This window comes from Mustela putorius, unplaced genomic scaffold, assembly GCF_011764305.1.
Source record: "Mustela putorius furo isolate JIRA1106 unplaced genomic scaffold, ASM1176430v1.1 tig00003836_pilon_pilon_pilon, whole genome shotgun sequence".
Taxonomy (NCBI): Eukaryota; Metazoa; Chordata; class Mammalia; order Carnivora; family Mustelidae; genus Mustela; species Mustela putorius.
In genome coordinates this window covers 6,326,806-6,349,444 of record NW_025421989.1, presented here as the reverse complement: position 1 = coordinate 6,349,444, position 22,639 = coordinate 6,326,806, and the positions used below count along the sequence as shown (strand labels likewise).

The 22,639-nt window shown below is 57.7% G+C and overlaps 1 protein-coding gene across 2 annotated transcripts in view; it reads right to left on the bottom strand.

Moving 5' to 3' along the window:
• TBL1X (transducin beta like 1 X-linked) overlaps positions 1–22,639 on the bottom strand; it is a 200,468-nt gene that overhangs the window by 5,720 nt on the left and 172,109 nt on the right. For both annotated transcript variants that reach the window (XM_045089277.1, XM_045089276.1), the window contains exons 4-14: positions 17,218–17,363; positions 15,343–15,595; positions 12,506–12,638; positions 11,910–12,051; positions 11,168–11,231; positions 10,963–11,060; positions 7,102–7,162; positions 6,041–6,162; positions 3,098–3,172; positions 2,665–2,792; positions 917–1,082 (exon numbers count right to left, since the gene is read on the bottom strand). In XM_045089277.1, coding sequence (XP_044945212.1) covers positions 917–1,082; positions 2,665–2,792; positions 3,098–3,172; positions 6,041–6,162; positions 7,102–7,162; positions 10,963–11,060; positions 11,168–11,231; positions 11,910–12,051; positions 12,506–12,638; positions 15,343–15,595; positions 17,218–17,363 — 1,388 coding nt within the window. The remainder of the gene's footprint in view (positions 1–916; positions 1,083–2,664; positions 2,793–3,097; positions 3,173–6,040; positions 6,163–7,101; positions 7,163–10,962; positions 11,061–11,167; positions 11,232–11,909; positions 12,052–12,505; positions 12,639–15,342; positions 15,596–17,217; positions 17,364–22,639) is intronic.

Genomic DNA, 22,639 nt, shown 5'->3' with positions numbered 1-22,639 from the left:
GCCTGGGGTCTCAGTGGACCCCTGCACCCTTATACTCGTTACCTTGGCCCAACCACCAGCACCTCCTCCTGCCCCAAGGGGGAGGGACAGGGACTTGAGACACCTGAATGTCAGCCGAGCACAAGGGAAGCAAGAGGGTAGGTCACACAAAAAGGGGAGCAAGGAAGCCATCTGATCCATCCCGAATTCCGACAAAATGGATCGCAGGCTATTTTCAAGGACTCCCACCATACCACCGTCTCCCCCCTCCATTAGGAGAACCAAGAGCTGACTGCCCAAGACAGTACTCTGTACTCAGCTAGTTCCTGTCCCTTCTAGTCTCCATGTTCAGGTCTCTGCTGTCCTCAGGTATGGCCAGAGAAACCTATAGTGGCTACATTTAATCAAATCCCGTCTCCTTTCCATTCTGAGAACAGGACAGCCCATTACTGGCCTAGGCTCTGCTGCCCAAACGTAACGGCAGGAGCACCGCTCACTGGCGTCCTTCATTTGCTCCGGGAGCCACGGGACGTGGTGCGGTGCAGGGGAGGTCAGGGCTGGTCTCGGCCCAGTGGCTGGCTCCGGAACCTCGGGTGGGGGCGCCCCGTTACCCCCCAACCTCTGCACCCGCAGGGCCGCATCTCTGCATCTGCCTGTGCCCGAGACAAGGATGAGGTGTGTAGTGTTTCATGCCGGGAAGCTGAACACGTAGAAGATGGGGGGAACCCTTGGGGAGAAGACCCACAGCCCCCACGGAGCACAGGACAGGTGGCCTGGAGCCAGGGCTCTGCCCGCAGAGGGAAGGTTGCCTCCACACCTCTTCTGAGGCAACTCATCCTTACTAAGCACCTCCTTCCGGGTCCCAGCCTGGGTCCTCGGAAACGCTGTTGGGGCCCTCCCTTCGGCAAGCACTGGTTCCAGGAATCAGGGGGGTTACCTGAGTATTCCAGATGTGCACGCACTTGTCAAAGGAGCCACTGGCCAGGTACTTGCCGTCGGGGCTGAAGGCCACACTGTAGACGGGCTCCTGGTGCTTGGTCAGCGTGTGGGTGCACACCCCCCGCTCCACGTCCCACAGCCGCACCGTGGAGTCGAACGAAGCACTGCAGGCGGGAGACAGCACGTCACCGCGGGGACACCTGGCGGGCTTTCCGCCTCCCTGAGACGTCCAACAGGGAGCACAAGCTCCCCTTTCAAGTTCTTATGGTCTGGAGACAACAAACGGGCATGATTCCTCCAAAACGTGAGTCGGACGTGTCGGGAACAAGGCCACGGTTCTCAAACACACCTCTCTTCCCTCCCTCCCTTCCGTCCCGGGCTGTTCCTGGGGACACACGCTGACCCCACATGAATTTCGCACTGCATTTCCTACCGATACGACTGATAAATAGCTCCACAGCGCAATTACCGCACTTTCTAAAATGCTCTTGTAATTTGAAACATAACATCTATTGTCAGCAATTAAAATGACACCCATCGTTTGGAAAAAGGGCAAATGGCATAGAACTCAATCCGCCAGGAATGAAGTAACTGTCACATCCAAATATGGGATCCCACGGCCACGGGCTGCAGATCTGGGCATTTTCCACCGCAAAAGAACAACACAGGCCACGGCTGTTCCCTGGCATTCTGTCTCTCCGCAGATACGTTCCCGCCTACCTGTTCACGAAAAGGACCCTTTATGCTGGTCACAGGTACCATGTAACATGGAAGTACCTTCCGGACCATCCAAAGCGATGGCGGTGTGTTCTTTCGCACACGAATTTAGGACACTGACCAGAAATGAAGGAATTATGGCTGTCGTGTTCTTGTGGTCCTAGGATCTCCGCGGATGTAGGACTCCCTTCCAGGACTTTCTAAGCAATGGTCCTGGGTCAAGCAGTTGCAGCAAATGAGAGTCTTCACTGCTTGGCGCGGCTGCGCACCCCACTGCTACGTCACAGATGTGTACCTTCTCCCTGACTGCCACCCGTTGCCTGTGCCCACAGCTCCCCGCCCCACCACTGCCCGAGCAAGCCCTGCAGGTCCTGGAACATCCCCACCAAGTCTCCTCTCTCCCACACGGCTTCCGACTGTGTTCTCCACACGCCCCGTGACCCTGGCATTAAGTCTCAGAATCTCTTCAGTTCGCCTTCTAAATGCTCCTTGGAAAACACAGCACCTAGAGGTCAATGTTCCCTCCCGCCTCTCCAGCGAGCCCCAGTTCTGGCCTGACTGGCCATGCCACTCCTCCTGGTGCTGCGGCCCTAGGCCTTCACTCTATGGGGCTGGTCTGGTCTGGCCGGAGCTGGGGAGCCCCGTGTCCTCACTCCCAGTGCTTGCCTCCTGTTGCTGGAAGGGGAACCAAGTAAGTGCGCCTGGTGTCCACGCCGAGCTCCGTTTCCTTGCTCTGTCTTAACAAGCACCTTCACCAAAGCCCAGTGGTATCTGCGCCTCCTGCCAGCCTCATGGTTCAGACGATTCCTACCTCAAGTTAAGTGTCACCTCTGTTCTGGACACTTTCAAAGCAAGCTCACCATGTCCCTTAGCTTGGAAGGGCATGCACAAATTGGCCGTACGCCTCAGCGAAATCTCCCGTTCTCTCTGCATACGGCTGGCTCTCACTGGCCCCGTGGCCGGCTCCGCCCCGTGAGCAAGGCTGCGTTTAGGAATGGCACCGGGGGCTGGGGGCCGGCGGTCCTTTACCTTGCTAGCATGATGTTGGAATTTGGGTTGCTGGTGGCGGGCCCGGTGGGACTCCACTTGATGGTGTAGATCTCTTTGCTGTGAGCCTGGAGGTCATGGACGCACGTGTCCTGCTTCATACTCCAGATCTAGGAAATGGGGGAGGGACCGTGTGAGCAAACGTCGACTCTCCGGCCAGGGGCCACTGGCCATCACTCACGCCGCGGGCTCCTGCGACACGGCCGTGGAAGGGAAGGCGTGTCAGCACGACCCTCAACTCATCAACAGGAGTTAGCCGCAGGCCAGTGATGTCCAGTTAGAAACAGGGACAGAGCACAGAGGCAGAGAGAGGGCCGGGAACACAGTCATCTGCGGAAAAGCAGGGAACGCGAGCTCCGCATTGAGTGTGTGTGGCTGCTGCGGATCAGACACCCGCCCTCTCGGACCGCGTTACCTTTAACGTCATATCGTCGGAGCAGGACGCCAGCAGCATTCCGGAAGGGTCCCACTTGATGGCATTGACCTCGTTCTGAAAGAGCCAAGGGTTTGAGAAAGGCGTGTGAGCCGGTTCCACGGCCTTCCAGCAGGGGGCAGCAGCGTCTCGTCGGTGCTACAAGGAGCCTGCATCTAGGCCAGGTCTCAAAGGACGCCACTGGAAACCCGGCACTTGCTGCTTTCCCGTTAGCTTCCATTCTCTCACTCTGCCTTCCACGTTGACATACGAGCACAGCCAAAGGCACCTCACCTACGTTTCTCTAAGACAAGAAAGTCACTCCCAGGGAGTCGATGAATCCACATTCAATCCACGGCAGCGCAGAAAACGAGTAAGACTGTGGTTATTCTAAACGGAACTTGGAAAATCGCTTTCCTACATGCTTTCATTTTTTTTTCAAGATTTTATTTATTTTTGGGGCGCCTGGGTGGCTCAGTGGGTTAAAGGCCTCTGCCTTCGGCTCAGGTCATGATCTCAGGGTCCTGGGATCGAGTCCCACGTCGGGCTCTCTGCTCTGCGGGGAGCCTGCTTCCCCCTCTCTCTCTGCCTGCCTCTCTGCCTACTTGTGATCTCTCTCTGTGTGTCAAATAAATAAATCTTAAAAAAAAAAAAAGATTTTATTTGACACAGAGAGCGAGATCACAAGTAGGCAGAGCAGCAGGCACACAGAGAGGGAAGCAAGCTCCTCCCTGAGCAGGGAGCCCGACACGGGTTTCAGACCCCAGGACCCTGAGATGACCTGAGCCGAAGGCAGAGGCTTAACTCCCTGAACCACCCAGGCACACCCCCTGCACCCGTTGAATACCGCGGCTACCTCCTGTCTGAATCCATTACAAGACCCCTCTCTGTGCTGGGGCCGCGGGCGGTGAAGGGAAAGGTTGAAGATCTCCGACCCACGGGAGGGTTGAATCCAGGGTGAAGGCAGGATCGAAATGCACCGGGGTAACTGTTAGGAATATACCTGCAAACAAAATCCCTGAGGGAGGGGGCTAGAAATCCCAAGCAAACAGCAAGTAAGCCAGATGCCACACCCAGCACGGGTAGTAAGTGTCAGCAAGCAGCTGCCGTGTGCTGTCGGGGACAGAAAGGAAAGAGGCTGCAAACAGCCTTCCCGTACTGGGGACTGGATGACCACGAGGCAGAATCCTGCAGGATGCCGGCCCAGGCCCCCTGAGGCACGGGTGTTTCTAAAGGAACCGCTGGGCCTCAGTATGGAGGTGGCGGTGAGGCGCCGGGCCTGGAGTGGGCACCATGGCGAGCACTGGTGGGAGCAAGGCCGTGGGTCTCGCGGCTTTCCAGCAGCATCACTACGGCCCATGTAGGGTCCTGCTCACGTCTGTCATCCCGGCCTGGCAAGTGCCTGATTTCAGACCCACGATTACTAATTTCCCACTCTGAAGTACTCTGATTTGGATAAATTTTCTGGTCATATTACTTGTTAAGGACACTAAGCTCGGAACGGCATGATGTGGAGCAGGGACAGGCCATGTCTGTTCCACGCAGTATGGACCGTGGACGGCCTGGGAAAAACGGAGGACGCACGCCTGGAGGCCCAGGAGCAGCCTACCGGCTGGGCTAACGGACAGCGGAGCCGTTGGACCAGAGACGGGTGTGCATGCGTGTGCATGTGTGCTCACACGTATGCACGAGAACGTACATGCCGGACCCCACCAGAACCCGGGGCCCAAGGAAGGCCCTGCCCTGGGGATGGGCTCAGCCAGCACAGGCAGCCTCGGGGGCTCTGGCCACAGCCACTGAGGACACCCTCTGGATTCATCTCCGTGCCCAGAAGTGCAGAGCCCGGCCCACAGACTGTCCCCAGCTAGACCCATCGAGGGGGGCACCAGCTCCTCTCGCAGTGGCGTTTTCTGTGCACTTCCGCAACCCAAGCCACGATTCCCAGGAGACGCCCAGGGATGGCTCACACCCAGGGATGTACCACGTGTAGTTTCTCGGGAGGAGAAACTACATTAGATGTGTCTCGTGCAAGATGGTGAGCGGCGAGAAGCCCCATTTAAACACGTTATGGGGGTGAGTCCTCCCAGGGACACCTGGAAGCCGCGAAGACGTCTACTCAAAGTTTGGAGAGAGGGTAGCGTCAGGGGAGAGAGGAAGAGACAGAAAACATGAAGAAGGGGCATCGGTTTAGAGACCCGAGATGGTAACGGGCCTGCTGAGGCCTGTGCTCCGGAAGCAGGGGCCTAGGGGGCAGCTGCTGGAAGAGGGGGGTCGCGGAAATGAGCTGGTGCTGAGGACGGCGGTGTTTGTCGGGCAGGTCTCCCAGGAGGGTGGGGGTGGGGGTGGTTCCGAGGCTCCAGGGATCCGGTCTGGTAAAGCGACCGGGATCCGGCTGTGCCCCTACACCGAGGCATCCGATGAGCCTCGGAGCTTCCTGGATCTGGGGCGGGTACTTCCCACATTTAGGAAAAGTGGCCATGAACGCTTCATATGATGTTTGTGTTCTCCCTCTCCGCACTGCACGGATCCGCTTCGTACGGCCCACCGGTCACGAAGCCTTTCTGAGAGTCTGCCCGGGCTTCCAGCCGTTCTGTCCATCAGCTCATGGCTGTGGTCCCCGCCGTCTCCCACCTGCTGCGGAGCCCCCTCCCCGAGATGTCCCTTTCAGACCCCCTACTCCTCAGTTCTCGCATGCCCACTGGGCTGTCCGTTAAGAAGACAGGTTTCCCTTCTCTGCCACAGTGCTCCCCAGCCGCTCGCCCACTGCAGGCACGGTCTTCACTGCAGCCACTTTAAAAAGTCCTCTCGGCAGAGTCGAGCCCCTGCCTCATCTCAGGGTCGGTCCTGGGGCTGCTGCCTGCCCACAGCGGGATGAATCCAGCCCCCTGCAGTGCCGCAAGGCAGCCTCTCGGGAAGCGGGGGCCCGTGGCCAGAAGTGACACTCACCGTGTGTCCTTGGAAGGTTTTGACGGGCCGGTCGCAGCCGAGCCTGCAGACGTGAATGCACATGTCGGTGCTGCAGGAGGCGAAGGTCGTGTTGTTCTGCCAGTCCACGTCCAGGGCGGGCGCTGCGGGGCAGGGGACAGGGGGACACCTGCGTTGACCACGGGTGCGCACACCTCAGCTGACTGAAAACCACCAGCAGCGGAGTCAAGAAGCCTCGGCTGTTAACACGATACGGCAACGTGCCCAGAGCGCGAAGACCTCTCCGTGCACGTCTGTGACACCAGGCAGGTGGCTCTGGGAGACACCTCGACAACTGCCATGCCCTGTGGCCTCCAGAGTCTCTGGACCCCCAACACGGGGAGAGAGGGTTCAGGAGAACGTGCACTGCCTGCCCTTAGACCTTGCTGCTTCCAGAAATATCCCTGTGGTGGGCTGATGAGATTTGTCGTAGACGGGAAGAGGGGACAATGAGATCAAAAACCTTTCCGACCCTATGTTCAAGAGATCCTGATTTTTAAACATCTCCTGCAACCCATTAAGGCAGCCCACGGTTCCCGGCACACTCCCTGGGCGGGCACAGCGGAACGAAGGAAGCGATCCCGCGTGGTCCGAGGGATGAGGCCCCGAGCCGGACAGAGAGCTGGGGCCGCGGTGGCTCCTGCCCACAGCGCACCCGCGCCTCCCGAGTTCCTGGGCCGCCCTCTGCATTCAGGGCATGGCAACCCACGCCCGTGGGAACGGGACCAACGGGGGGGGCAGTTCTGGGAGTGTCCAGCACGTGCTCCTAAAGATGAGCACCCGTTAACCCTTGCCGTCCGGAGAGGGGACCCTCTGTACTGGTGGCTGGTCCCCCTGTGAGTGGGCCCCTGCCACCAGGACCCCTGGGGCTCCCGGGATGATCTCGCCGTTCAGCACGGGTAAGTGACTGGAAGCAAAGCAAAGCCCTCCGGGGTCCACGTGCCCTCCGCCCCCACAAGGCTTCCAGGCTGCCTGCGTCTGCAGCCAACCTACTACTGCTGAATTGCAGAAAGAAAGGAAGAAAGAAACCCACAGAAACTCACCGGAATGAAAAGGAAACTGTTGTTTGGCTTCTCCTGTGTGGGCATCCCAAATGATGGTTGTCTGTGCTCCGCAAACAAAAAGACAGAAGTCAGGAACTATTCTTCACAGAAAGATTTCTCTAGAAAGATCTAACATACAAGAACAGACTGTGAACAGCCCCCCCCCTCCTTCTAAATCAGCACTGACCAAGAGAGACAATGTGAGCCACAAAAGTCATTTTTAATTTTCTCAAAATTACATTAATGAAAAATAGAAAAAGGGGCGGCTGGGCGGCTCAGTTGCTTAAGCGTCTGATTCCGAGTGTCGGCTCAGGTCAGGATCTTGGGCTCTGCACTCAGTAGGAAACCTGTTTGAAGATTCTCTCTCTCCCTCTGTCCCTCCCCTCATCTATATATGCTCTTGCCCCCCCCCCCCCAATAAATAAATCTTTCCTTTTTTTAAAGATTTTATTTATTTGACAGAGAAAGAGAGAGATCACAAGTAGGCAGAGAGGCAGGCAGAGACAGGGGGGAAGCAGGCTTCCCGCTGAGCAGAGAGCCCGATGCGGGGCTCGATCCCAGGACCCTGGGATCATGACATGAGCCGAAGGCAGACGTTTAACCCACTGAGCCACCCAGGCACCCCAAATAAGTAAATCTTAAATGGATAAAGAAATCATTAAAATTGATTATAACAATATAGTTTATTTCAATGTGGCCAAAATACCATTCCAACACGGAATCGGTACGTGAACATTAGTGAGTTATCTGGCGTCCTGTCTCTGGTCTAGATTTTTGGGATCCAGTGTGCGGTTTACGCTACACAGTCCAGATGGTTACATTTTACGAACCCAACAGCCGTGTGTGCTGGTGACTAGTTTTGGAAAACTGCCCAACTGGTGGGGTTCTCCCTCCCCCGCAAGACGGAGTCCTGCTGAAAAACCTGCAACAAAGCACCTCAAGACAGCTTTCTAGCACTTTGAAACGCGGGCCTAGAGAAAACGTCCACTGGGACACCGGCCCTGACCATCAGCCCTGCAAAGTGAACACGACATACACCAGAGCAGTGTGTCACACTGGGCTCGGCCAGCGACGCACCACTCTATATACAGAGATGGAGAAAAAGCGACCTCCACCTTGCAAAGCGAAGTAAATCCTGAAGCCTTAGGAACTCACTGATGGCAGAAAGGGAAGCAACGAGACACAGCTCAGTGACCGCCACCGGAATTAGGTCCTTTTTTTTTCTTCTTCAGGATTTTGAGAGAGAGCATGAGACAGAGGGAGAAGCGGACTCGCCACTGAGCAAGGAGCCCGGTATGGGGCTCGATCCCAGGACCTGAGCTGAAGGCAGATGCTTAACGACCGAGATACCCAAGCGCCCCGCAGGAATGACGTCTTCATCAGCTGGAAATCGTCCCCCTCCCTGTCCACAGCACTTAAAATTGTGCTGTAAGAAGAACTGCTTATGTTTTCTATCACCCGCAGATGAAATCCTCACAGCACCAACCATCATTGAAAACCAGTTCTCTAAGTCTCGGGGTCAGCTTTAAACCAATCAACTTTTTTTTTTTTTTAAAAGATTTCATTTATTTATTTATTTATTTTTTAAGCATTTTATGTATTTATTTGACAGACAAAGGTCACAAGTAGGCAGAGAGGCAGGCAGAGAGAGAGGAGGAAACAGGCTCCCTGTGGAGCAGAGAGCCCGATGCGGGGCTCGATCCCTGGACCCTGGGATCAGCACCTGAGCCGAAGGCAGAGGCTTTAACCCACTGAGCCACCCAGGCGCCCCTAAAGATTTTATTTTTAAGTCAACTCTACACCCAATGTGGGGCTCGAACTCACAACCTCGAGATCGAGAGTCTCACGCCCCACCGGCTGAGCCAGCCCGGCGCCCACAGACCAATAAACTTTGTCTGTTGTATGGTGGAATGTCCCACTCTTCTTCCTGTAGCTGCTCACAAATGTGGCAATGGAGAGAATCCATCAATTCGCTCGGTACTTCTCTCTGAGACCATGTCACGCACCGTAGCACTAACCCCATCTCCTGACTAGTGTTTCCATTCAATATACAACATCAAGCACACGAAGCCTTTTAAGGGTGGGATGTGGCCTCCCGCCACCACTCCCAGGTTAACCACGGAGTGACGGCTGATGCCAGCATCTCTGTCCGTGGCCCTTCCTCCCTAGGTCTTCCTTTCGAGAACATTCTTACTATTCCCGCTGTGGGCGATGCACAAGCGCAAAGAGTGCAGGGCCCACAGACTAAGTACGTTCCCAAATGTGCATTTTCACTGGCCGCCCAGCTCACCGCCTCGTAGAGTCACAACTGAGAGCAAGGTGGAAAATCAGATACAGAATATAAAAAAAGAGTCCTAGCACCAGCGTGAGGCTGCCAAGAATTGTTTACGAGGGTGTGGAGGTCAAGAGGCAGAAGTAACCGCTGTCCAGGGCCCACACCCTGAACCCGAGTGTCCATGGGCAAATGAGTGAGCGCAGGTGTCTGTGAAGCGGGGCTATCAGCATGGGGGCCGCCGCCGCCGCTCTTGGGAGCTCCGAGGGGGCCACCGTGTACAGTGACATGCTGGGAAGTGCCAGCGATCGTTTGCACGATCACTTCAACAACACGGTCAGCAGGGGGACCAGCCACAGACCCGACAACCGTAAGGGGGGGGGGGCACCCGAACTAGCCCAGCTCACAGACGATCGGATGGGAGTTCCAGGACAGTATGTGTTTCAAGCACGACCCTCAGCTTGTTTCAACATTAGCCATAAGGCGACCAGGTGTGAACAGAAAGTTTCCTGGCTTCGAGAGCGAGCGAGAGCACGATGGTGCTCTTCGTGGACCTAGACGGCTACCCCCGGTCTGGGGTCGGCACACGCTGTCTGTCACTGGCCGGGGAGGACAGACTGCAGCCCAGCCCGTGTGGACAGGTGGCGGCTACTACTGTCCGTTCACGGCAGCACCCGGAGGCACACCCAGCAGTGTCACCCGGTTTCCAAACGACCCCGACGTCAGCAGGAAAACGTGAAGTGCTCTGGAAGCCACACGCCAGTCCAGTCCTCAGACCTGGTGGACAGCTGTAGGAACACTTCTGTTCCCCTTTGGCTTTGTTTCTTGTGAATACTTTTCCAAAAAGAGAACCTCCAGTCCCCGCGGAGTCCTGGGAATGACGCACCCATTCCGTCCCCGGTCTTGGGGAGTCCTGATTCCTGGCAACTGAGAAGCAGGCCCAGAGAGCGCGGCCCACACTCAGAGCCAGACGACACTGACACCTGCTGACTCCTCGCCCGCCCGTGGCTTCTGGAGGCCCCTGGCTGCTCACAGCCACTCGGACCTGATCCTGTCACATCCACCCGGGAGCCCTGCCCAAGCCCTGTGTCTGTCCCGAGCGTGCCCTGTTGTGGGCGGGTCCGCTTTCTTCCAGCTCTCAGAGAAGCCTGCAGCCCACGACGGGAAGTCACAACTCATTGAATCAGGGAAAAAGAAGCCAGGCGAGAGAAAACGGTGTTTTCAACACTGCTCAGTGGGGGAAAGGTTTCTGTCCCGGGCGTCCACACCACTTTCCTTCTCAAGCACTGGATACAGCCAACTGGGGGATGTCCCCTTTCCGTCCCTGGAGGACGTACCTCAAAGCAAGGGGGGAGGGGCTGCGCACAGAGGTCTGTGGAACAGCATGATGCGCGCCGAGGACCCTAACCCTAACCCAAACCACACAAAGCAACCTGAAAGCAGCTCTTCTGCCTTACTAAGGAGAAGCAGAAGGCCTGAGAATTAAACACAACAACAAAAAACCCCAGGATGTTATTCAGAGATTAAGAACACATCAGCAGCTCCGGATCAGAGAGCCTTTTTCAGCCCTATCTTGAGCGAATACTCACTTTGTCTACACCAGCGCTCAGAATGTAATTCCCTTTCCTGTTCCACTTCAAAGCGAAGATGGGGCCTTTATGTTGCCCTAAGGTGCTGGCCAGGTTGCCTGTGAGGCAAAGGAACAACAAACGGGTAGAGTTCACGGTCCGGGCCTGCTCGCGTCCGATTCCCGCACGCCCGTCTTCTCCCAGTGCGCCACGAGGCTCGGCTTACCGTCTTCGGTCCATATTCTCGCAAAGCCGTCGTAGGAACCCGTGGCCAACAGCGTCCCGTCGCTCTGCAGGCCAGAAACACACATGCCGCACAGCTCAGTACACGCAAAGCCGGCCTCTCCCCCTGCCCCAGGGCTAGAACCGTCTCGCACCCGTCACTGGCTGCCGGTGACGACGAGCGGCCCCCTGGGACGACCTCAGCCCGCACGGCTCTGGCCGGACACCGCGCGGTATCCTAATGGCAGACGGGGGAGTGAGGAAAACGCACCGCGTCCACCAGTGACATCCCTCCACGCACCACCCTGAGAGGCCCAGGGAGGCGTGGCGAGACCGGAGAAAGCTGTTGGAAACGCGTGCGCACACACAGGGGTTTGGGATCCAGGGAGAACGCACAGAAGCTCCGGAGAGCTGTGGGCTTCCCGCATGTAGATGCGTGTGATGCCCAGGGCAGGAGCAGCGGGCCAGACGGTCCCCCTTCCCGGGCTGCACGGCACCTCTTGCCAGCGGAGCGGGCTCCCCTGGGGAACCAGCCGGCTCACCGCGCCCAGGGAGGCCCGCTGAGCACCCCGCTCGCTCCTGCCCAGTGCAGCCTTGCTAGCCGCCCTCGGCAACGGGAGAGCAGCCCCGGGGTGGGCGGCTCGCAGGCAGCATGGCCGCGGCCCGTGTTCACGCCCTGCGGGGCCCCGCTGAGACATGGGCCGGGTCAGCGCTGTGGACGCGTCCAGGCAGCAGCAGGTGCTTACGTTCCAGTCCAGCGAGGTCACATCTTTGTTGCTCGGGACGTCGTGTCCTCCTTCCCGTATGCAGTGCCGCAGCACAAGCTGCGTGGAGCCCCCGTTGCTGTTCTCATTAAGGTTCCATATTCTCGCCGTCGAGTCTCCGGATCTGTAGGAGGAGAACGCACAGCATTCAGCTTCTGGTTCAGGCCCGGACAGCGCCTGCCAGACTGGGCTGCCTGAGTCCGGCCTGAGTCCGGGATCTCTGGCATGTGGCTCCATGTCTTCTTAATCCCGCTCACTGGCTGGCTTTTTTGCCTCATCATTTTTGTTCCTCTTTGTTATTTTGCTTTTTTTCCAGTAGGCTCCGCGCCCAGCGTGGCTTCGAACTCACACCCCTGGGATCAAGCGCCGTCAGTGCTACTGACGGAGTCAGCCGGGCACCCCTCCGCAATTTCAAACATCTTCGCGTTGCTCCCCGCCCCGTGGGGGACACAGCACGCAGCAAGGACTTCCTCACGACCTGGGAAGGAGCGCAGCACCCAGGGCCCGAGGCTGCGGTCGCCGCCGTGAGAGGGAGAAAGGAGAGAACAGCCCGACTCCGGGGCACCCCCGTCCCTTACCCTGAAGCGAGGAGATCGCTGACAGGGTTCCAGGCACAGATGAACACCTCCGACTCGTGGCCCCGGAGGACTGTGGCTTTGTTGGGCGGGATCTCAACGTCCCCGTCTATTTCCATTGGTTTCGAATGATTATCTGTCACAGGAAACAAGAAAAGGCATGTGGCTAACGGCTACAGAAAAGAAACTTCCCAGCATTCTTGGGGCACCTGAGTGTTAGAGACACCTTCTTTTTATGATTTTATTTTACTTTATTGAAATTCGCTTACTCAACGGAGAGTACGTTACCAGTCTCAGGTGTGCTCAATAAATCGTCAGTGGCGTGTACCACCCAGTGCCCTCTCATCGCGTGCCCTCCTTAATGCCCAGCCCTCCAGCTCCCTTTCCAGAACCCTGTTTGTCTCTGAGAGTTAAGGGTCTCTCACGGGTTTTCTCCCTCACCAGCGACTTCCCATTCAGTGTTCCCTCCCTCCCCCATGATCCTCTGCACGGTTTCTTACAGTCCACGTGAGTGAGACCGGGTCATTGTCCTGCGCCGAGGGACACACCTTCTTTCTATGTGCTAGGTAACACGACCTCTGACAGACCGTAACGGTATCACGATTTCTGTGCAATTCAGTAAATGTATTACGTTTATTTCAACAGTCTCCAAACCCGACAGACAAAAACAAAGTTATTTACTCTGCATAAGCAGGGCCACGCTAAGGTCTGACGAACACCACCATGAGATGGGGAGGGATGACCAGAGAGATGGGTCAAGCCCGAAGGCTGCCGTTCTCCAGAAAGGATGAGACATTTTATCCGAGAGCACCTGTCTGAGGGATCACCTCTTCATCTGTGATGCTCCCACGGGGAAAGACCGTCGCCTTTCCAGAGCGCCCACCGTCCTGCACCGCCTGTCCGCAGACAACCTCGGGTTCTTGGGACTGAAGTGCTGGGGCTTTTTCCTGGTTGGAGCCATCTCTGTATCAGACCAGAGCTGCCACGCCTTCTATCCGGACAAGCCCGGCCTACAGGACTCCTGGGTTCTGGGTTCTGAATGCCCAGGCAGGCCCAGTGACTCTGGAGACAAGCATGCTAAACGCCCCCCTCAAAAGTACTGTCCTGGAAGGCGGCTGTTTTTCTCCCATGTGGCAGGACACAGAAGATTTCTGAAGGTCAGGATGAACGGTCCCTTACAACACCACAGTCTGGCCTCAGCCGGACGTGCAGCCAGATGACGGCAAACGGTAGGTGGCCCTGGCTTCAGGGAACAAAGGGAAAGCGAGGACGATGTGCCCGGGAGGAGGGCCAGCGGGGCCTCAGGTGTGCCGCCTGGAGACGGACAGGCCGGCCACCAGCACCCGTGTAATGGAGGCTGTGTGAGTGGCCAGCGAGCTCTAAGGTGTTATCTGCCTCTGTGCAGCTACGTCCTGTGAAACTCTCTTTTCTTTTTTTAAGGAGGCTCCTTGCCCAGCGTGGAGCCCAGCGCAGGACGTGAACTCACAGTCCCGGGACCACAAGTCAGATGGCTCAACAACGGAGGCACCCAGGTGCCCCAAGCATTAAGATCCGCCCCCAACGCACTGTCCCACTAGATTTTTCTCAAGATTTAAAAGAAATCCATACAATTTAAAAGCTTGCAAAATTTCTACCTGGGCAAACATACAGACGCCTTGAAGCTCACCAATTAGAAACTGGTTTCAGTGACGGAAGACTAACAAAACAATAACCCCTAGTTTCCTCCAGCTTCGTTCCTGAAACCCTGAAGGCTGCGTCCCCGAGGGGCCAGGCACGAAATGACCTGTGGCACGAACCGCGTGCGGTCTTCTTCCTGCCCTGCCCTGCAGTTTGGGACGTGCGTCCCAGTGAGGACGGGGCTGCAGGTGGGAAGTCCTTCCACTTCTGCGCTACACTCGTGGCCCTAAGTCGTCCCGCTTGTTCCCATCTGCGCTACAGCCGCTCTGGGCTCTCCTGATGCCTGGTGTAATTCTGTAGCTCACGGAAATCCGTCACCCGGTGACCGTGGACGGGAACCTGCCACAGGGCTTGACTGCAAGCAGCAGCTTCCTCTGAGACGGGGGCCAGCGAGGCACAGGGGTGCATGCCACACCTGCACATGCAGAACATGCACATGCATATACACACAGCTGCAGGACACACACGTACTACATGGACACACAGCTGCGTGACACATACATATTGCACACGCACACACAGCTGCGTGACACACACATATTGCACACGCACGCACGCACACACACACACACACACAAAACACATGGGCATGCTCTGAACTCAGACCCCGAAGCGCTCTTTGAGTTTATAAGCCACGTGACAGAGTAGACTCAGGCGCTCCGATCGGCCATGTCCTTTAGGGCAACTACCCAACAGAGACAAGTGCCTGGCATTTTGAGAGGACCGCACAGGGCCACATCTGCTGTCTGGGGCCCGCTGCCCTCTCTAGAACCATGAGCTTGACTAGCACAGCAAGTGCTGGCCCGACACGTTCAACACGGAAGGCTGGACAGAGGACCGGGGCCTCCACAAACGAAACCATCCGATGTCAAACAGTAATCACACGGCGCTTCTCGCTGTCACACAGAACAAGTTCTCCGAGCTGCATGACCTTCTAGAATCGAGGATATGTGCACCAAGACCGTTACGTCTAAGGATTTCCATGAGAACAGAACCTGTGCAGCTCTTCCGAGCCCACACGATGCCAACACCAGGCCTGAGAGCCGCAGGAGCAGAGCTGGGAGAGAAACTGCCAGAAGCTCACGCCTGCCCAGAGCCCCGCAGGAGCAGAGCTGGGAGAGAAACTGCCAGAAGCTCACGCCTGCCCAGAGCCCCACACGTACTTATTGCATGTGCTCCGTTCTCCTCGCCGTTCACGGTGGCCTCTCCGTTCTTTGGTGGGTGCTGCTGCGCCACCGCCGCCGGGGCTGCCGTGGCCGCTGCCGTCGCCGCCGCTGCTGCCGCCGCCGCACTGGCCTGCTGCTGCTGGGCGAGCTTCTCCCGGAAAGCCTGCTGCCGCGTCTGCACCACGTCTGGCATCACAGCGTCGATCAGGGACAGGGACTCTATGGGCCGGCCGTCGAACACCGTGCCATCCTGGGGAGTGAGACAGAGAGGGCAGCCATCAGCCCCTCGCGCTCCGGCCCAGCATGGTGGGACCCAGAGCGGTGCCCAGGGAGTCCGGGCGGGGGAGGTGCACGGGGAAGGGGGTGATCGGGGACACGGCACGACCTCGTACAGGGCCCAGGACGCCCGGCTGCGAGGAATCATCTGGCCCCCACAAGTGGAGAAGCTGTGGCCGGACACCATGGTGAGTACAGGAGTCTGTGAAGAGCCACGCTCTTCTGAGGGAGATGCAGCTCTCTGGGAGCCTCAAGGCCGAATCAGAGATTTCGGCACCGTTTGGGTTGGATCCCTAGTACACCTGTCCATCTGACTTATGAAATATTTATCTGCTGTCACCGGGCTCAGAGTGTTGACTAAAGATAGCTGCGGTACTCGGGCGACAGCACTGTCTAGTTCCCACGCATGTTTTTTCAACCTGTTTTGATTTTTGGGCTTCTATCTGCAAGAAAAAATTCCCATACCCACTTAAAAACCCAGGAGGCAATTTTCGTCTGTGAAATTGCTCCAAATATTAGAACCGGACAAGAAGTCAGTGCTTCTGGGTTGTGGTTGCTGAAAGTGCAAATACATTTTAGCATATTCTGAACTCGAATGACCTCGGAAATTAGGAAAAAGTGAACCACCTGAGTCTCCGCTAGACGCGATCCAAAGGACACTTGGCCCCAGCTGACGTCTGGCCACCATACAATTGTACGATGTTACGTCTGAAAACAGTATTACACTTGAAAACAAGAAAACCAGGAAAGCCTAGAAAACGTCTAAACAAGGAGCCGGTCACCCCATCAGCCACCCTCATACTTCAGTTCCGGTCACGGTGTGGCCAACATTGACCCAGCGGTCAGCATGCTTCCGTGTCACCTTCTTCAGAGTCACACCTCACATGCACAAAGACTTGGTAAACAGTAGTAACTACCCAGGGTAAAGACAACACCTGGTAATTTAAACTCTGAAAGCAGAATGCCCCACGGTTCAGCGACTGCAAGCCCACGTCACCAACGAGACGCCTTTTTATTCTCCTCCCGGCACGCCGGAAAGTGGAGCGCAGGAAGAGAAGCCAGCAGGGCTTCCCGACACACTGAAGACATGGAAACCGGTGAGCAAACGCATCTAAGTTGCGGCCTCGCGTGATCTGAGAGCTCCCTGGGGGTCTCTGGGGTCACACGCTCCTAGCCCCCCAAAAAACTTCTTTTTGTGGGAAAAAGAGACCAGTCGGGGCCTCAAGGGGCCAGTGGAACACCACCTCTGGACACCCATTCTGGGGAGGAAGGAGGAGAGGGCCACGGTCAGGGAAGAATGTGCGCAGGACAGGCAGAAATTTGGGGATTTCCAAAGATGTGGGTTTCTGGAAATGGATGGATGAACACAGGTGACGGGGCACAGGATGGATTACTTTGTTCTTTTGAAAAGCTAAAGAGAAGGCAGAGTAAGACAGGCTTGTAAAGAGGAAGTCCATTCAAGGAGAGGGAGCGGGAAAGGGATCCAGCGGACCGGCCACAGGTGGTGTGGCCGTGGCTGGTTTCCAGGCTGTCCCACGGTCCCCAGGCTCTGCAGGCTGGGGCTGGGGCCAGGCCACCGCCCGGGAGCGCACGTACCTCATTGATGCTGATCTCGGCCTCCACATACTGCAGTCCCTTCTGCAGGATGGAGATGAGGGCAGCCGGCGGCACCAGCGTCCCGTTGATGTTGGACTGGCTGATGTGGCTCTCGATACCGAACGTGAATGCCGAGTGGGAAAAACCTGCAGCAAGAGAGAGCAAGGAGCCAAGGGTTTTGTGAGGCCTAAAATGAAGGTTTGCGGGATGCGCAGCCATGGAGATCCAAAGGTGGCTCCACTGATCTCAGATGCTCCTGATTAGCTGGGGGAGGAGGGTAAGGGTTGGGGGCCGCAGGATGCCCAGCTCCAGGTATGGGGTGAAGCGAAGATAATGGGCAGGGGACTGGGAAGAGACACAGAGGCCCAAGGCCCGTATGCAGGGGACAAAGACACAGCTTTGGAGGCTGAACCGTTTTGGTGTTATGAACAGCAAAATGCAGCACAGTTTGCCCTACAGAAATGTTTTTTTTACTTTTTGCTTTTTTGTTTTCTGAGTATTTTATTTACTTGACAGAAAGAGAAAGAGAGCACAAGAGTAGGGGTAACGTCAGAGGGAGAAGCAGCCTCCCCGCTAAGCAGGGCACCAGACACGGGGCTCGGTCTCAGGACCCTGGGGTCAGGACCTGAGCTCAGGGCAGGCGCTTTACCAACTGCGCTACCCAAGTGCCCCGGAAAAATGTTTCTGTTGCAGAAACGCAACTCTGGGCTTTCTCGCACTGTTGCCATTACTCCTTGCAGAGCTCCCTGCTTCGGTCTCCAAGTGTCCCGCTGCCCAGCTGGAGTGCACACCTTTCTGGGCGCCATGCTGTAGCCGGGCTCATAGCGTTCACGGCAGGCAGGAGCCAAAGCAGCACAAGACCTAACACCCGAAGAAAAAGAGACCATTTTGGACCGACTGGGGTGGCTTGAGTTGTTTTATCTAAGAATCGGTAACTTTCCCTGGGCTCCGGGGTGCTGGCTCTTCCTCCTCCTCCCTCTGCACTCATGCAAAACAATGCCTACTTCAAGAAAGGAAGGTGGCACACGGGGCAGGGCAGAGGAGGTGCTGGGGACCCATGTGGGGTTCAAGGGTGATCAGGAACCGGCAGTGGCCGCCACTTCCTCAAGCGGGGCTGGGGGGGGCATCCTACAGCTGGAGCTCCTGGCTGCTGCAGGCGTGCCCTGCAAGGTGGCAGTCCAGTCTGCTGGGGTACCATCCCCTTGGTCCGTCTGGGGCAGCCTAGGAGCCAGGGAGCTGGGAAGCCTTGTGGAGTACTGGCCTTGTGAGTAACTGGGACCCCTATGCTTGGCTCCTGCTAGAGGTGGAGTGAGGCAAAAGGCACTCCCCTTCTCTTGTGCAGGGGGTCCCTCGGATCCCGCTCTCCGGGGGTCTCCTCCGCAAGCACCTCGCCATCACAACTGGCTCATCTTACATGCTGGTGGGCTGCAGGGGGCTCCCCAGGGTGTCCCCGCTGCCAGCCTCCAACGCCTCGTGCACGGCCTCGCACCGCCACGCAGCTAGCACCCCACCTTCAGAAGCCAGACCGAAGGGGCATCACGTGGGCCCCGCCTTCCAGCTGATTCCACATGGGCTCTCTGCCCTCCCCTAGCAAAACACAGCCAGCCGGTGCAATAAACACCGTGCTCAGCAGATGGGAATGTTCCTCCGTGAAAGGAGCTTTCTGGGCTTGCATTCTCCTCTCCTTTCCTCTGTCGACTTCCTGCTCGTCCGCGGCCTGCCCATCCATCCCCCAGTGCCTGGTTCTAAGGACTACAGAAAACACGTCCTCTCTCTCTTTCCTCGAGTCCTGGGCCAGCCATGGTGACCGGCAGGCTTGGCTGCACGGCGGCCACAGACTCCCTCGCCAGACCACACGTGCCAACGACGGGTGCAGGCCCGCCCTCCGGGGCCAGAAGCCAAGGCCCTATACTCCCGCCTCCCCCTGCCTTCGACCTTGCCCTCTGGCTCCTACCTTTCCCCACCCCTCAGGGCAAGATGGAACCAGCAGCCCGTGCTGACTAGGGACTCCTCCCGGGGCCCACTCCGTGCCAGAAGTCTCATCACCAAGGTTTCCCCGGTCAGGTTTCCAGCGCGGTGCAGACACGGAAAACCTCAGGTCGGGGGGAGCAGGAACCCTTAGACACTGGCCTGACTCCCCGTTGCCTGGAATTGTCACCACTGCTCAGGGCCACAGCGATGTTCTCCTATTAGGAACTACGAATTCATTCTGGCTGCTGACCCCGCTCCCAGGGCCCCTGGCTCCTCTCCATCTGTCCCCTGGCGAACAGGGCAGAACTGTGGACTCCCACAGCTGCTGGCTCTTCTCCTGGCATCTCTCAAGAGTCTACGGCGGGGCCACACCCACACGGGCCTCAGAACAGTAAGAGGCCGCCCTTACCGGGGCCTGCTCCAGGCCAGGCACAGCCCCAAGCCCTCCCAACGACTTTCCTGAAGCCTCCTGGTCACCCTGTGCCTTTGCCACCCCAAGAGCAGCACCCCCTTCTACGGGGCAGATCTCGAGCTCCTGCGGGGTCCCCAGCAGACCCGTCGCACTCGGCTGAAGGGCTGCAGCTGACCTCCAAAGCCGGGCAGTGCGATGCCACTCTCGGCCCATCAGGCAAGCCCACCAAGAAACGTCTGCTAAAGCCGCCCGCGGGGCCTGGCGTCCCTCTCGGTGACTAATGGCGCCCGTGGGGAGGAGAGCTCAAGCCTCCACTCTATGTCTTCGCGCGGCCTGTGGGCAGGTGTACGTAAACTCTGCGGACCGGGGGACTCACACTTATTTCTCGCAGTTCTGGAGGCCAGAAGTGCACGATCAAGGTGCAACATCTGGTGGCTTGGGGAGGGCCGACGGCCAGCGCACGGACGGCAGAAGGACACGGGTCCCGCTCACGAAATTCTGTCCTCACACACGCATCACCTTGCAAAGGCCCCGCCCCCGAGTACTAGGATCCCAACAGAAGAGCCTGGGGGAGACTCAGGACGCAGTCTCCTGGAACACTTCCTTCCCCTCCCCTTCCTGCTTCAGCCTCTCCAACACCGGCCGCAGACTTGCTACGCACGCACACGGAATAGCCGATTCTGACCCTGCTGCTGCCGTGAAGCAAATCTGGGCCCTCGGAGTCCACGACCTTCAAGGTGGCTGTTCCGTCGGTGCTGTTACAGGCTTCCACACATGGACGGTAAAGACTGGAGGAGTTAGGGAACGGGTCCAATGCCCACGTGTGTGATGAGAGGCAAAAGCAGAATTTCAACTCTAGCTGTAGGTTTCCTCGGACCCTGACACGCACAGGCACAGGAACCAGAAGCCTTCAGTTCCCTGCATGGAGGCCAACTGTGTCGCCCAGCTGGACCATGCCGGCTCTGTCGGCCACAGTTTCGGACGTGGTGCAGGCAACTTGCGAAGGACCAGCCACAAGCCCACTTCTCCCGCCACGTCCTCGGTTTCCTTCTGCATCCGGGGTCTCAAGGCCCCGTGTAAGGTCTGGGTGCCTCCGTTTGGGATCCCTGTGCGTGACCGTGCTCTGTGACATACCCCGCTCCGAGCACGGCGGGGACTACACTCAGGGAGGCCGGCCGCACGCGGGGGACGGAGCTGGGCAGATGAACCGAGGGCGAGAGAGGAATGGCCAGAACGAGCGTCCCCCACCGAAGCAAGATGACGACCGAGCAGGTCAGGGTACACGGTGACGCCTCAAGCGTGAACATCTGCGATGTCCCTTACTGGGGGTCATCTACTGGGTCCCCTACTGGGGGGAACAAAAAATCATGACTGGAAACCAGGTGTATTCAGAAACACGCGGGAATGTTCCATGTCACCTCCGAAACGGGTCCTCCTACACGCTTAGAACTCACTGAGCAGTTTCGCTGGGCCATTTACGCTTGGCCTCACACCAACGGTTTTCTCATCCACCTGTTTTGAAGGCTTTCTTCCCGACTGCTGACCACCCCGCCTTCATCGGGGCAAGCGGGAGGGCCAGGTGCAGAGAATGTCAGACTGGTCCGGAGCGCTGGGGTCCGCCCTGACTTCCCACCGAGCGCCTGGCTCAGGCCATCTGGCCGGGCCTCTCTGTCCTGTTCTACCCTGTGGGGATACGGCGGATCAAGGAGTGCACGGGAGAACCGGCGTGAGAGCAGCAGGCGGGCATACGTCCTTGAATCCGGGCAAGACCAGGAACTGGGGGAAACATTCCTTCTCCACTTTCCTCATCTGTACAGGGAGGACACTGGGGGAAACTGTCCCTCGGACACTTTGCCATCCTGACGCTCGCTCATCGTGGAACGGGGGCTGTCCACAGACCACGTGGGCAAGGCCCGCTTGAGCACTTTCTCTCAGGCCCTGGTCACCGGGGCTCTGCTGTGCGCCAGTGAGGCGTGTGAGACGCCATCCTGGAAAACTGGCCCCTCGGGCTGGAGGCTTCTCCCCCGGGGCAGGCCCCACGGGACTCCGCAGCTAGGAGGCCTATGCACCGGCAGTCTGCTGGAGCGGTGGGGCTCCCGGGCCTCGCACCCCTTCCGCCTTCAACGCTTCTCCTCCGTCCAAGGGGACAGCAGTGGGAACAAAGCACATCATGTCACCATGTGCCTGACGAAGACCGAGACAGGCGGAACTGGCCCAGCGGCAGGTGTGAAGCCGTGAAAAAGGAGGGGAGTAAAGGCCTGGGGGCACCGCGATGGAAGACCTGTGTCAGGGCTCCACGCGGGCGTCCCCGGGTCTGACCCCGGCCAGCCCGGAGCCATCACCGAAGCAGCAGGCCGGCCACCTACTCAGGAAGAGGTACCCCCGCGCCAGCTGCCGACAGCAGGATTTCTGAGCTGCGGCATGACCTGCGCCGGGCCGGATCCTTCTCTGCTGCCAGGAGCACGGTTCTGTGTGTCACAGAACGCCAAGCAGCACCTCTGGGTTCTCCCGGAGGGATGCCCGTTGTCACCACCACTAGTCGTGACCATACCTCTGGCTTCTCCCGGAGGGGTGCCTGTGTCACCGGCACTAGTCGTGACCACCCCGAGTGGTCCAGATGCTGCCTACTCAATCCCGCCATGGCTGACTGCTGGGAGCCCAAACGAGACCCCTGAAGGACACGCAGAATCCTCACACTTCTGCTGGACTTACAAACACAATGCGGGAGAGAGGTACTTGCCCCTGAAGGCAAGCCAGCCTCTACGTGCACTTGGCCACAGACTTCGGGTAACACACGGTCACGGGAAACCACCCGAGAAGGTAGGAATACTTCCAAGGAGAAGTGTGTGATCACGACCCACTGGGAAAGGCTTAAAACAAACATGACATTTTATAGAAAACGTGGTGAGACCTTCCAGAGGGAAATCCTTTGTTTTCCTCAGGAGAGAGGAAAAGAGCCTGTACACGCATTTGTCTCACACAACGAGGCAATAAAAACAGATTTGAAACAAACCAAGTACGTGTTCGCAGTTTCTTGCG